The sequence below is a fragment of the Parus major genome, chromosome 6 (genome assembly GCF_001522545.3).
Source record: "Parus major isolate Abel chromosome 6, Parus_major1.1, whole genome shotgun sequence".
In the NCBI taxonomy this organism is placed as follows: Eukaryota; Metazoa; Chordata; class Aves; order Passeriformes; family Paridae; genus Parus; species Parus major.
The window spans coordinates 26,891,880-26,906,274 of record NC_031775.1 but is presented as its reverse complement, the minus strand read 5'-3'; the positions used below and the strand labels follow the sequence as shown (position 1 = coordinate 26,906,274).

General features: G+C 35.3%; 1 protein-coding gene across 4 annotated transcripts in view; it reads right to left on the bottom strand.

Moving 5' to 3' along the window:
- The window catches only part of ATRNL1 (attractin like 1), a 431,935-nt gene that overhangs the window by 358,528 nt on the left and 59,012 nt on the right, over positions 1-14,395 (bottom strand). For all 4 annotated transcript variants that reach the window (XM_015633605.3, XM_019007290.2, XM_033515621.1 and 1 more), the window contains exons 8-9: positions 6,650-6,905; positions 482-665 (exon numbers count right to left, since the gene is read on the bottom strand). In XM_015633605.3, coding sequence (XP_015489091.1) covers positions 482-665; positions 6,650-6,905 — 440 coding nt within the window. The remainder of the gene's footprint in view (positions 1-481; positions 666-6,649; positions 6,906-14,395) is intronic.

Genomic DNA, 14,395 nt, shown 5'->3' with positions numbered 1-14,395 from the left:
ATAGAAACACCAAAAGAATTTATAACTAAGTACTCCTACATAATACAGGAGGTTTTCTCTCTTATTTCTGATAGTTTTCTGAAAAATAACCTTCCACGGTTCTTAAGGTTTTCTACTTCTTTGAGTAACAGCCCCTGTAATGTACTCCAGCAGTGTGTCCACACCACAAGGAAACAGTTCACATGAGCTATTTCTGCACAGTGGTTGTGTCTGGAAGGGAAAACCTTCTCCTAATTTGTAAACATGCACAAAGATTCCTATCTGCTGTCCTTTCAGTGAATAGCTCCACTAATCCATTGACTCAAGTCTAGTCCCTCACCACAATTCTTACATTTTGTTGCAGAGAACGTGTTGCTCTGAAATGTGAAAAGGATATAGAGGTACCTGCATACCATTGCTACAACCTTACTCTACACTTCTGGTTTCTTCAGTAACCTATAACTTGGTTTCCTAAATCAATAAATCCATAAATCCAACTTACCATGTCCGAGTATTAACTTCATATCTGTAAAGATCATCCACCAGTCCATACTTATTGCCAGGCAATGCTTTGTATCCACCATGGACATAAATAGATTTTGTCAGTTCATCATAGACACTGGTATGGCCATATCCACCTTGAACAATTGCTCCTTTTGTTTCTGGTACCAGCCAAGAGTTAGACCCTTGAAGAGACATTACAAGAAACATAATTTAAAGGCTTACTACTGCTAAATCCCAGTTAAACTAAAAGTTTTAAGTCATAAAATAATTTCCATTATAATTCTAAACACAGCAATAACTATTGGGATTTGTTTTAAGCAGTTTTATACCAATGTATCAAAATACCTGCAATTAGATAATGATGTCAGACCATTATCTGCTACTCTTAATCAAATCACAAATACATCATTGTTACAGCTGCCAGGCAGTTTCTCAAGCTCTCCCACATGTGACTTCAGCACTCTCACTAAACAAACAAAAAAGAAGGCCCAAAGCTTAATGAAAATATGAAATCAGGTGTTATGATTAATTCTCGCCAGAGATGGCTGATGAGAATTCAGTGCTCCAGCTCCTTCAGATTCATTAGGAACACCTGTGCTCAGTCATGGGGAGTCTGGAGGAGCCTGGCAGGGACTGAACTGCACTGAGTCGTGAGAAGTACATAACATAAGGTAGCTCTAAGTGTTTATAGATACAGGCAGACACTTTGGGAGTCACCGTAAAATTATTGAGCTGAAATCCATTTCCAATCACTGTTTCTTAGTTGTTTAACTGCAAATATACCCATTCAGTCGCAGAACAATCACAAAAGAATAATTTGATAGCAGCTCATTAAATTGGCATTTAAATCCACATTTTACATCACATGATTAATAACTGCAAAGAGACACCAAATAAAACCAGCCACAATAGCGGTTACGACTGAAGAAGAGAATACAACTGGAAAATATTTTTCCATAGCAAAAAAACCCAGCTGTTTAGTGAGTTCTTGTTTCCTGTAGCCCCAAAATGTCTTTTTTCCCTTCCCTCCATCTTCCCAAATGTCAGTCACAAAAAGAGCAAGCCAGAAGGTATTTCCTGCACAAAGCAGCCTATACAGAAGAGCCTGTGATAACAGGGAGTCAGAGCTACAGATAAGAAACTAAAGAAGTAATTCACTTCCAGCCTCTTGGAGATTGTCAGAAGAACAAAGTCTGGACAAGGTCATTCAAAATGGAGCCAATTCTCAATTCTTAATTTCAACTGGCTGCCATTATAAAGTTAGTTATCCAAGGCTAGCACACACCACACACCTTGCTTCCTCTGCAAGTTAGCTTAAATCCCATTCCAGCTTTTATTGGATATTATGTAGGTATCTTAGATTAACTCTTTTTCCTCCAGATTCTCATGAAGAGGCTCATGATTTTTAGTTATTACTTTTGCTGTCATACTTTCCTTAAATAGTTTCCAGGCACTGTCTCTATAAGTTACATTTTTTCAGTAACAAATTATAAAGTATAGATTCTGAGGAAGAATTATGATTTTTTTTTGTGTGTATGAATGCCAGTATTTGTCTAATAGACTATTTATAGCTGACACAGAATATTTACACTACTCGTGTGTAGTGTAATATAAGCAGTATTTTATTTCAATCTCCACATTGGACATTATCAAGCCATGAAAAAGTGCTATTCTGAACACAAACATCAAATTTGTACTGATATACTGTATATTACATACATATTACTTTGATAATGAATAGATTTACTTGATATAATTCTGTAAGTGAGCTGGTGAGGAGTCAGCCTGCAGATACACCTTTCTATTACCAACAGGATCTTCATTTATTTATTTAATGATCAGCCCCAGAGATTGGCATATACCTTTCAGGGGAAAAGAACTATTTCTCCACATAAATTGGAACAATGCTGTTGATAATATGAATAATAGAATATTTTGCATTTCTATCTGACTGGTTCATGTGGCATTTATGAAGCATTGTGGTTTATGTAGCAATAGTCGTATTTGATGAGCCTGAGCTCTTTTCCAACCTAAACAGGTCTATGACTGTGTAGCATTTAGAACACTGGCACAGTGACATTGTATATTGCATCACTTTACATGACTTGGGTGGAAATATGGAAACCTGTTCTTTCTGGATTAAAAAAAAAGAAAAAAAAAGTGCTATGAATAACTACCTAAATTCAAGAAAAGAGGTTCAGCAACATCTTTCTGAAATAAAAGTCAAAAACAGTGTTACAGTTTTTTCTCCTTCTTGACGTTCTAAAATTTAGCTGAGTTGCCTGAATTTCAAATACTGAAACGTGTATGTACAGTTTAGATATCATTCATGCTTCAGCATCTTGAATATTGTATTATTCAGACAAAATACAACACTGTCTATATTTAAAGACACTACTATGCATATGATTTGACTTTTTGAAGCAGTTTATTGATATGAATCTTCACCTACCTTTTTTTTTTAAACAAAAACTCAATTTTTATTGAAGGTGTTTACATACCCCTCCTCACAGTTAGAGATCCCCCTCTTTCTATCATTATATGACAAGAATGTAGAAATATATATATATAAGAATAAGAAGTACTTGAGTGACCAAATTAGTCATGGGAAACTACATTATACACAGCTAAAAAACTCAAATTCAGAAAGAGCTTCATGAACAAGCCAGAAATAATGAAATAGGAGTTTTTAAAATTTTTTTCCAGATTTAAATTTCTAGTCTAGTACACAGTGTAAAAATAAGGAAGATACATTGGTCTGATCTGTCCTTATAATACAACCTTCAGATAGATCAGGTAAAAAGAACAAAATGTCCAAGAAGAACCTTGGTGTGCCACCTTCATTTTATCACAGTGACAAACTTGAAAATTTTACAAGCAACTTGGAAGCTTATGTTAACTTTAACAAAAAAGAGTAGGCATGTTACATCATGGGGACATTCCTTTTTACAGCATTTCAAATAAATACTTTTAATCAAAAGCAATCTATAACCTACTCCTAAAGCCATAAAAAAAAAGAAATCAGTCTAAAATACAGTGATATTATGTTAATCCAAAGAAATCTCTGTCTTGTAAAAGAAATAAAATAAAATCACAGAAGACTTATTCAGAAGTTTCTTAATATATAAGGAGTCTTTATAAGCCTCAGCTAAAACAAAACACAATTATTATATTCACCTTGAGACTCACATTGAGATTCTTCAAAGGTTTATGAGGTATTGCTAACCTAAAGGGAAATAAATTTCCCTGGGGAGTAACCCAGAAAAGCTTTATGGTTCAAGTTAGTAAAATCATTCACATAATTCCCACATCAGGATTTACTGGCTCCTCAGAAGTTGTAAGTCTGGGCACAGCAAGAAAGGACAACAGGAATCTTTTCTTCCTGCAGCAACCACCACACCTTTGGAATAAATTCACTTGCCTTTGCATGGTGAAAATCAGCCTGCAAACCCTGTCCAATTATTCCAGAATTTATTTTACTCTGATAGAAATGACTTTTTCCCCTAATCCGACAATGCCAGAGACATTTTGAGATCAGGTACACCTTTGATTGGCATGTTTTATTAATAAGAACTACATACCTACATGAAAAGCTAGCAATTTCCACAGTTATTTTAAACCTCTTCAGGTGTATCTTAACCCAGACCCCATGGAAACCATGGTGTCAGGAACTAAAGAAGGCTTTAGCACCAGAATTTCATGTATCAAGTTGATCAAAGAACTGGATCCTAGAGGTTTCAGTTCCTATGAACCAAAGGGTAAACTGCCTCTATGTCTCCTTCTTTCAGTGGGCATGTGGTAAATGCTTGGGAAATAGCCTGCATTAGGACTAAAAGCCATTACTAATAACATGTAGAAACAGTAACAGTACAATTTGAAATGTTAAAGTAATATGCTTTTAAAGCAAGCAGAGAAAGAAAAAATTGGGGTTTTATTTTTCTTTTTATAATGTCAGAAGCCCTTATTTTTATGAGGTTTCCTTTCATATTCAGGTGGGTTCACAGGAATAATTCCCACTTCCTAGTTCTTTTAAGTTTGGATCCTGAACTGCTGAAGTCCTCCCAAGAAATGGTCATTCTTAATTCAACTTTATGGTTAAAAATGTGTTCTTACAGCTGCAAAACTGTAGATAAGTGCCATGGCCAACACAGAATTCAGGAAAATTTACCACAAAATTCATATAACTTAGAGGGGAGGGAAAGCAGGGAGATGCAGAGAGGTGAAATGAAACATGAGAATTGTCTGTGGCAGCAGTGGTTTATGTACACTATGTTCTGCAAAGTGCTGCAAGGAATCCTTCATCAGATGAGGAGACTTGCTGAAGTCAATGGGTTTTACACAGTAATGCCCTATGCTGCTACAAGTTTCCGTTGTATTTGATGCAAGTGAAGCACATTTTCTCTAATAAACTAAATGTCTCACTAGAACGTGACAAAAATATACTCTCAAAAAGGAGACATTATAACTTGAGAATAATTGACACATAACTGACAGAGAACTGCCTTCTCTTACTCCAAGCTTATCACCATAGGGGTAGGGAAGGTTTGAGGTTTTTTTCTTTATTTTTGTATGTTATATGTGCTACACTGTTTTATTAATCCTCCACAAACTTAGCTGTAACATAAAAAAAATTAAAACAGGAACAGGCTGTCCATTTCAACCATAAGGCCATCAATAAAATCAGCCAGGCAGAAAATTTTACTCTACAAATCATGTTCCCTTCTTCCTAATTAAACTAACAATAATAGGTGAGAATAAAATTGGTACTTCTACTCCATATTAAATTAGCAGCATATGAAGAAGCAAATAATTTAAAGTTCCAAGAGAAGAAGCAAATAATTTAAAGTTTTCCAACAGACATTATGGTGAATAAGCATGAAGAAAGTGAGAACATATTGTTTCCTTCACAAAAAAAAAAAAAATTTTTTTTTAATAGGTCAAAAAAACAACTTTATGGAAGTACGTTTTTCCAAAAAATGGCCTTTAATGCTTAACAAATCTTAGAATACTGTGGTGAAACATCACTCTAAGACCAGAGTTTTATAGTAGATTTTATGCAGTTAAATTGGAATTTTTCAGTGTGAATAAAGCACATTATGGTGCTCTTCCTCTTACTGCCACTCACTTTTATCCTTTTTCAACACTGTTATATAATTTTGACACTGCCATGAGAGATAATGCCAGAGAGCATAAGAACCATCTGAGTTTTGAAGGGATTTCCCCAATCTATAAACCTGTTTAAACAGTGTTTCTATAAATATGCATACATGGAAAAAAAAGAAGCTAAATGGAACAATTAGAAACAATTATTACCCTTTAGCATGTAGGTATTACTTTGAAATTTTGTATTACACCTTCTAAAATTGCATAAATAACTGAGAGACTTAGATTAATTCTTTTTTTCCTGTCGAGTTTAACAAAAGTAGAAGACCATAAATTTAATTAGTAGGCATATAAATATTCCTAAAAATTTATCAGGTGTAGATTTTCAATATTATTCCACTGAAATAGCATCTTATCTGTACCATGAACATTATAAAAATATTTCTCTTGGTTTATTTAATTTTAGCATTTCAAATCACCCCTACGAACAGCTTGCAGTTCACAAGGGGAACCCCAGGCAGATATGGTAGGTTATTTACAGAAAATTCGAGTTCATTTTCAATTATTACCTCTAACAGCAATATGTATATCTTTAAGAGAGAAGCCTATATATAATGATGAACTAAGTTATTACATTTAAAAAGAATACAACAGAATGAAAATAATATACCAAAAGAATCTTTAAAATAACTAAATTATTGTTGGCTTTGTTCTTCTACTGTGTGGTAAAACCAGCAAGTCTGTGTTAAAACCTATGTTTCATCACAATTACCACGGTGAGGAGTTTCTGGTTTCAATTTTTACCCCCTTTAGGGTACCACAACCATGTACAAAAATGGAAAAAGCCACTGTGCTCCAAATTCACATGAAACACAATTATGAAACACAATTACTTGACAAGAACTCTTATGTACATAATTTGAAGGAATAAAAGGCAAGGCTTTATTTATTTTGCAAAACACACATTTTTCTCTCTGAAAAAATAAAAATCATCTTTTTTCACTTTAAAAAAACAGCACTTTTTCTATCAGTACATGATCTAAATGATTTGAAAGTGACTTACTGATGTAGTATTCTTGCACAATGCTTGTGTAACCATATATTGAAGAATATCCAAAAATTACAATCATAACCACATCTCTGCTGTCCAGCTCTACTATGTGTGCTGAATGACCTTCCACAGCATATTGCTGTCCATGGACAAGGACTGCAGGAATTCTGGTACTCCATGTTTGACTGGGTATGTTGAAAACCCACAGTTCATCAGTGACATTGCCATAATTTGTTTCAATTTTGCCTCCATACATGTAGATGTCTTCCTGTAAAAATGGGAAGGGAGAGAGGAGAAAACAAATAATGGATTACAGAAAGGTAATATTTGAACTGCATACTCCTCTGCTGAGCAATATTTCATAACTGAGCAATCTGACTTAAATCTTCACACTTAATCTTACATTAACCAGCTCAATATCAGATGCTAATCCCAGACAATGATATTTAAACTACACCAACAATGATAAGGAGTCTATTTCTCTGAAAAACAAACCTAGCCATGAAAATGACACCAAAATGAATCTCAAAGAGATTATTTCAACCAGAAAACCTTTAATTACATGGCTCCTATAATCCATACTGCAGCATTCTATTTTAAAAAAAGCCAAACAGAAAGGATATTGTTTTCTTAAGAAAGAGTTCACAGAATTAAAATGTGATTTTCCACACAGTCTACGGGGATTTCATTCAGCACGTGCATAAGAGATCACATTCTCTCCTATGAGCAAAGCAATTTAAGTTCTGAGAAAATCCAGTCACCAGAACCCAAAGAAAAGGGACAATGTGTATATAGAATAATCTGGGTTAGAAGGTGCCTGAAAGATCATCATCTTCCACCCTCACTACCATGGGCAGGGCACCTTCTACTATCCCTGGTGCTCCAAGCAATCTTCCACTCTCCCAGGCTGTCCAACCTCACCTTGGACACTTCCACAGATGGGGCAGCCACCACTTCTCTTGGTACCCTGTGCCAGGGCCCCACCACCCTCACACTGAAGAATTTACCACTAGCTAAACCAAACCTGCCCTCACATAGATGAAAGCCTTCTCCCCTTGTCCTAGAACTCTATGCCCTTGTAAAACATCATCCTCCAGCTCCCTTTGAGCCCTTTTAGGTACAGGAAGGTTCTATAAGGAGCCACCACAGCCTTCTCCAGGCTGAACAACCCCAACTCTTCCAGCCTGTCCTCTTGGAGAGGTGCTTCAGACATCTGATCACCCCAGTGGCCCTTCCTAAGGACTTGCTCCAACAGTGCTTCATATGCTGGGTGTTTCAGAGCTGGACACAAGGCTCCATGAGAGCAGAGCAGAGGGGCAGAATCACCTCCCTCAATCTGCTGGTCGTGTCTCTTTTGATGTGGCCCAGGATGCAGCTGTCTCCTCTTGAGCACATTTACTAAAATCAAGTCCCATAGGGGAGTACTTTGAGTTATTTTTAAGGAATGCAAAACAGATATTCCAGCCATCACAAACCACACACCTCAAACAGCAGAGCCATCTGTTCTGCTAAGTAATGAGTGATTTACTTAAATATTGACTGAAAGCAAATCCTACGGAATTTTGCTTCATCTGGATTTGCAAGCCAAGGTATGCAAAGTCACAGAACAAATTCCAGATTGTTGGCTTCCCAGACTTGCTCAAGGACAGTTTATACTGGATGGAAAAAACTTCCTTTGGTTCTGAGATTGATACTCAGTCTTTGCTGAAGTTATGCTAGGACATAACCACCCCATACACTCTGCATCCCATTTCATGCTGTACAGCTGGCAGCTGTCATCAGAACTCTGCAACTGATACTCTGGGGCTTACCCTAAACTCAGCCTTAACAGGTTTAAATTTAAAAAAATAAGAAGCTGTAGGTTTGGCACAATTGGTAAAGTTTGACTTGGCGTGAAATACGCAGAAAAAGAGTCTGGAAGATATGGAAACTACCAAAGAAGTTTCTGCATTGATGATGCAGTAATTTCAGACGTTGTAAAAGGACTTGATGGATTTGTAAACATAGATATGTAATTTCAGGTTATTATCATAGTACACATCAAGAAAGATGAACTCTTGACTCTATGAATGGGCAGGCATTGCAAATACAGGTGATCAGCAGAATGACAAGTCTTTTCTAAAGTCTAAAAGGCTTTAGAGGGTTACAGTGCTGCCCATACACCTGTGGTTGATGGTAAGGAACAGAGTCCAGAATGGTAAGAAAAGACTTCTCATTACCCAGTGAGATTAGTCAGCAAATGACTGATCAAACTGTCCAATATCTCTTCAAGAGTACACTTGAAACTTCTGTAACATTTTCAACTACTTTTTTTATATGAGGCAGGTGAACATTTCTCAATTTGGAATTTAAATTATTCCTATGCAGGGATACTCTGTGCTACTGGTGATGTTTGAACAAAAGATGTTCACAGAAGGAATTTGTAGTAGGATTAGAGAGATATGTATCTGATCCCATTCTTTTCCTAGGAGATAAAACATTTCAAAGAGCTTGGTAAAGACCCAGAAAAACTGAAGAAGAATGTGCACTGACCCAAAAGGAATGGCTTGAACAAATATTCTTCTTGAAAGGATCCTATATGGTTTATGCCTTACAATACCACATAGATGTCCAAAGTCAAATCAACATCACTAAAATTGTGAATTATTTATTTATTATTAAATGCTGATAACCGACTATGGCATAAAGGGGGAGATAATTAGGGAGCTGCAGGGGCTGTACAACATTATTGGAAAGGAAAAAAATTCTGACACTGAGAAAAGACACTTTAAAAAAAGAAAGGTGACCTAAAGAGCTGCATGAACTTTGAAATGATTTCTCAGACAGCTGACAATAGCAAAGTCCTCCTCACAGTTCTGCTTAAATGATTCCAAGTTCAGATAAAAGAGTGCTTCTGTGAGGAGCAATCTTTTAAGTGACACAGAGATCCTGTACACAAGAATATTCACAGAGAAAAAGACAAGAAGGTCATGACAACTGCTTTATCAGCCACAAAACTGGATTTAACTAAGATTTGCTAAGGGGTATTTCTGAGATTAAGAAGCTCCTAACACTGGTGAAAAATGCTTTAAAAGTAAGTGATGATCAGCTGAACGCAGAGAAAAACAAGCTGAGACCAAAGTCAGTGGAAGAAATACAGAACTGGAATTTAAAAAAAGTTACACACATACAGGGCAAGACCCAACCTCCTAAGCATGGGAAGATAGACATTTATTTGGAAAGTCATTACAGGAATGGACTGTAGGAACAATACGAGTGCAAACATTCCTATGCAGCATAAAAATTTTAACAGAAAAGAAGGAATCCCTTTATCAATTTTATATTACCTTTATAAATTGCTTATATACTAAATATAAATTAAGGTATATGCTAAAGCTGAGGCTTTCTGGACACAACACATAAGATATAGAGTTTAAAGTATGCTAGTTCACAAACACTGCTGATCTTTACCTGAATTAAGCATAGTAGATATTTGTTTATAAGATAGCACACCAAGCAGGACTGCAAAGTAAAATAATATTTTTTAAAAAGGAAACAAAAAATAAAAAATTGAGAGTCTTTGTGAAATTAGTGCAAGAAAAGTGTGAAGAATCTGGCCCAAATTATAGATCTTAAAAACTGTACTCAGTCTAGAGGAGAGAGAAGGACAAGAAGCAGATTTTTTTCATGGAGATAACAAAACAGGTAGATAAGCACCATGAAAATACAAGGCCTCCAACACATTGGTATTTTAAAGTTCTGATATCAGGTATCAAAACCAACACCTTCAATTACAGTGTGAAATAGAAAAGTTAAGCATCTATTCAGTAAATTAACCTTGGCCATATTAGATATATTACATCATATGAGTAACATTCTCTAAGAAGTTACGGGAACCTTGAAAGACCTTGTGGTTTTTAAACCAAAATTTCATATAACTATTACTTTATGCAAATTAAAGTATAGAAAAGTAATTTGCTTATTGAACTTGAGACTTCCTGCTCAGTAGGGAATTCCAGAAAAATGAGAAATTTCTTCCTGTAGACAGAGCAGGTCGACAGCTCACTCAATCATGACATTCCCACCCTACAGATCACATCAGCTGGTTTCTGGGCAGCTGTTCAGGTCCACGCCAACAGAACAGCCAGTGCAGCTCCTGTTTGCTTCAATGGAACCAAACCTTTCCAAGAAATGTTTCCATTTTCTCAAATCACGTTTTTTCCCTGAAAAACCTACTTCAGTGGAAAATTTTGATGGACCATAGTGATAAAAAAAGATGACAAAAGGTATATGATCTGTAAATATTTGAGTGTGCATATTGGTCAGGGAGGAGGCAGGGATGACAACAAAAGACAGGAATGATAAGACCAAAGCCAGGATTTGAACAAAATAGTTAAATCACATTTCTCAAGAGAAGAAAAAATTAATTTGATCTAGGATTTCTCTTATAGAGTAATGAATGAGATGCACATTTTTGACTGGACAAAATAAGATCAATGGAATAACTCAAATATAGGATAAAAAGTAAACTGTCACAATCTGAATGTCAGAAGAATCAATACAATTTACAGCCATAACATTCCTCTTAATTTCTTCATCTTATTGACACTATCATCATCTTTGGAAACAATGTTTTTTAAATAGACAAATAATTCAAATAAAATTAAATGCCTGGTGGGACAGGTTAAAATACCTCTATTTTAACCTATCCCACCAGGCATTTAATTTTATTTGGGAGGGAGCCAGACTCTTCCCAAGGTAGTCCAGCAAATAAACCAGATACCATGCACACAATTTGGATTAGAAGAAATTAAATTTAAATATAAGAATAAATATTTCTCTTTTCTCATTGAGAATGGTCAACACTGGAAGAGATGCTCAAGCAACCTTGACAGATGAGCATTTTGCAGTGTGGAAAAATGAAAGAGATCAAGGAGGATATTTTAAAAGATCACCAAAAGACCAGGAGCACTCACTTGCCCCTTAAGTCCCAGTCAATAGACTGTACATCAGAGCAGAGTAACACCTGTACACACTTCACATTGAACCCTGAACTAACAGCCAAAATAATTTGTTCCATTGACCTTGGCCATGTTCTCTTCCCTACACCTTATCTCAGTGATAATGTTGATTTTATATTTTATAAAAATGCAGTAATTCAAGACTTCTAAAACTTATCATATTTTTATTCCTAAGACTTCACGATTTTTCTTTTTCCTAAAGGAACAATACTTAGCTGCTCAGGCTGTACCTTGGAATGACATACTCTTATGCAAATCCTGCCTGCATTCCAAAAGAATCTTATCTGGTAGACACCACTAAATAACCTGTTAAAAAATGTAACAAAGGCATCATTTATAATCCATTTCTAATGAATTGGAAGTAAGTTAATCACATTAAAATAACCACACAATTTTCATTTTGTATTTCTTCTTCTTATATCATAGCTACACAGAAAAGTTTTTCTCTCAGAAATGAGTTTTCTGCCTTAATTTTTATATAAATCTAAACTGTTCCTGAAGAATTGGCCAAAGAAATGCTACTCACAAACTACATGAACAGTCATTCTCTATTTTCTAGAAACAAGATCATCAATCTATTTTCTCCCCTAGACTGTTATCCACGCCTTGGTATTGAAATTATATAACATTTATTAGGATTTTTGTTCAATGTACTTCTACCTGAAATTTCTAAAAATTTAGTCAAATCGGTACATCATTAAAGAAATTATCAAATTTTTTTTCCCAAGCAAAATACAATTCTCATAAAATGTTATCTGGCAATAATTTATCCAGCACAATCCTGTTTTGCATTCATCATGTATCACCTGCTTAAGGACTGTTTAATACTTCCTCTTCCTTCCTATAAACTGTTATCTCCTTTAATATGGTTAACTGTATCAAGAATATTTTATGTGTTATACCAAAATTAAAAATTAGTTACATTTCTACTTGATCCAGTAATCTTCCCATTAGAGCAGGTCTGACAGACTGGAAAGCAGTCTTCAATTAACTCTTCCTCCTGAAGCCTGATTTATTAATTCTTAGTTTGTTGTGGGACTATATACTCTCTGAATAAGAACCTGAGTAAGTTACAGGAGAGTTACATTTTAACTTATGTTCCCAACAGGACCAAATTCAGGGTCAAGACAATACTGCACCACAGTGTATGTCAGGAGATCAACCTAATCAAGAGTGCTGTCACTTTGTTTCTCCATTATTTGCAGTTTTCCAGTGGTCGCTGTGTTTAGTTAAAGGTATTAATTAAGGTGATCTTACTAGGGCTTCACTTTCAAACCAATTGGAATATAACACTGAAACAAGGAATGAAAAATATGACACTTCTACATAAATAATCAATCTCTTGACAAATGAGGGCCACTTCATAGTAGGGAACTCTGAATAGGATTTTCTCAAGACTACATGCAAGAAGTGTAGGGCAGCTCATCTCACCTACTTCTCACACTTCTGAGATCTGCAAATCAGAATAAGAGAGCAATTTGTGCATAAGACATAATTCAAAGTCACAGAACAATAAAAGTACAGAAATTGCTGGTACAACCTACCAATAGCTACTTAATAGAAGAGTTAGAAAATACTTTTGTATTTCCAGTGCTATTCAAATTGTACTACAATAGCCAACACAAATAGGCATTAAAAGTATAGCAATAAACCAACTGGTGAAAGATTTTATCTCGTTCATAATAAAGTAGGAAAAGTTTTTACTCTTTTTTGCTTTGTTAACACTAGCTTTTGATGAGACTAATAAAAATAATAGAAGATATATACAGAGTCAACATCAATACCAATTAATTTGTAAAAAGAATCAAAACAATTACCCTTTCTTAATAAAGTTTTAAAAGTGGAAGTAACATACATAAAACTCAAATGAGTTAAATTAAATTTGACTATATATAAAATGGTCTGTGTACTTTATGGTTACTACATCAGCTTGCCTGTTTCATGTCTATCACCAGACTCAAAGAAAACAAACCTCAAAGCCCAGCCATCCTTCCACTATCCTGGGACCAGCACCATCAGTTCAATTACAAGGCCAAATTCAACCAATTTAGGTGATACTATCAAAAACTAACTGATTACAGTGACCACATATACACCTTGCAGGCAACTCCCTTTCTCCTTAATTCCAGGGAATAGTATTTTGGAATTTAACTCCCTACCCAGTCGTGTTTATCAAAACTGAATGTACCTACTCTAAAAACCTTACAAGTCATTTTCTCCAGTCTCTTTATAAGCCTATTTCTTATATAAATTATTTGAATGTATGTTGATATTTTCAGTAGCAAGGTGCCAGAAACTACATTCAATTTCTGAGGTGCAGTAGAACCACTTCCAAACAGGACCTTTCCAATAACCAGCCTGAACATTATTTAACAATTTAATTGGTCTAAAAGCAAGAGTTCTTTTATGCTTTCTCCTCTATAAATGTATAAAAAGTCTTGAGGATTTGTTATAACTATACATCAGTGGGAGTCCTCAGATCTTTTTTCTTCATAATAAAGAGCAGTACTTCAGTTTTTACCAAAGCAGCTTTCTGAGGGAAATGGGCTCAGTAACTTACTTCATTCTCCACAAAGTCAATCACACAGCTGCAATTTACCTTGCACCACAATCAGGAAACGCTGGCTCTGTGCTCTCCCTCCAGCCTAGCACTAGGCTTTGAAATCTCAGGAGCTCAAGTCAAAAACTTAATCTAATTTATTCTCTGTGGATATTTTTTTCCTAACCATAAAGGAAACATTACACAATTACTGGTACA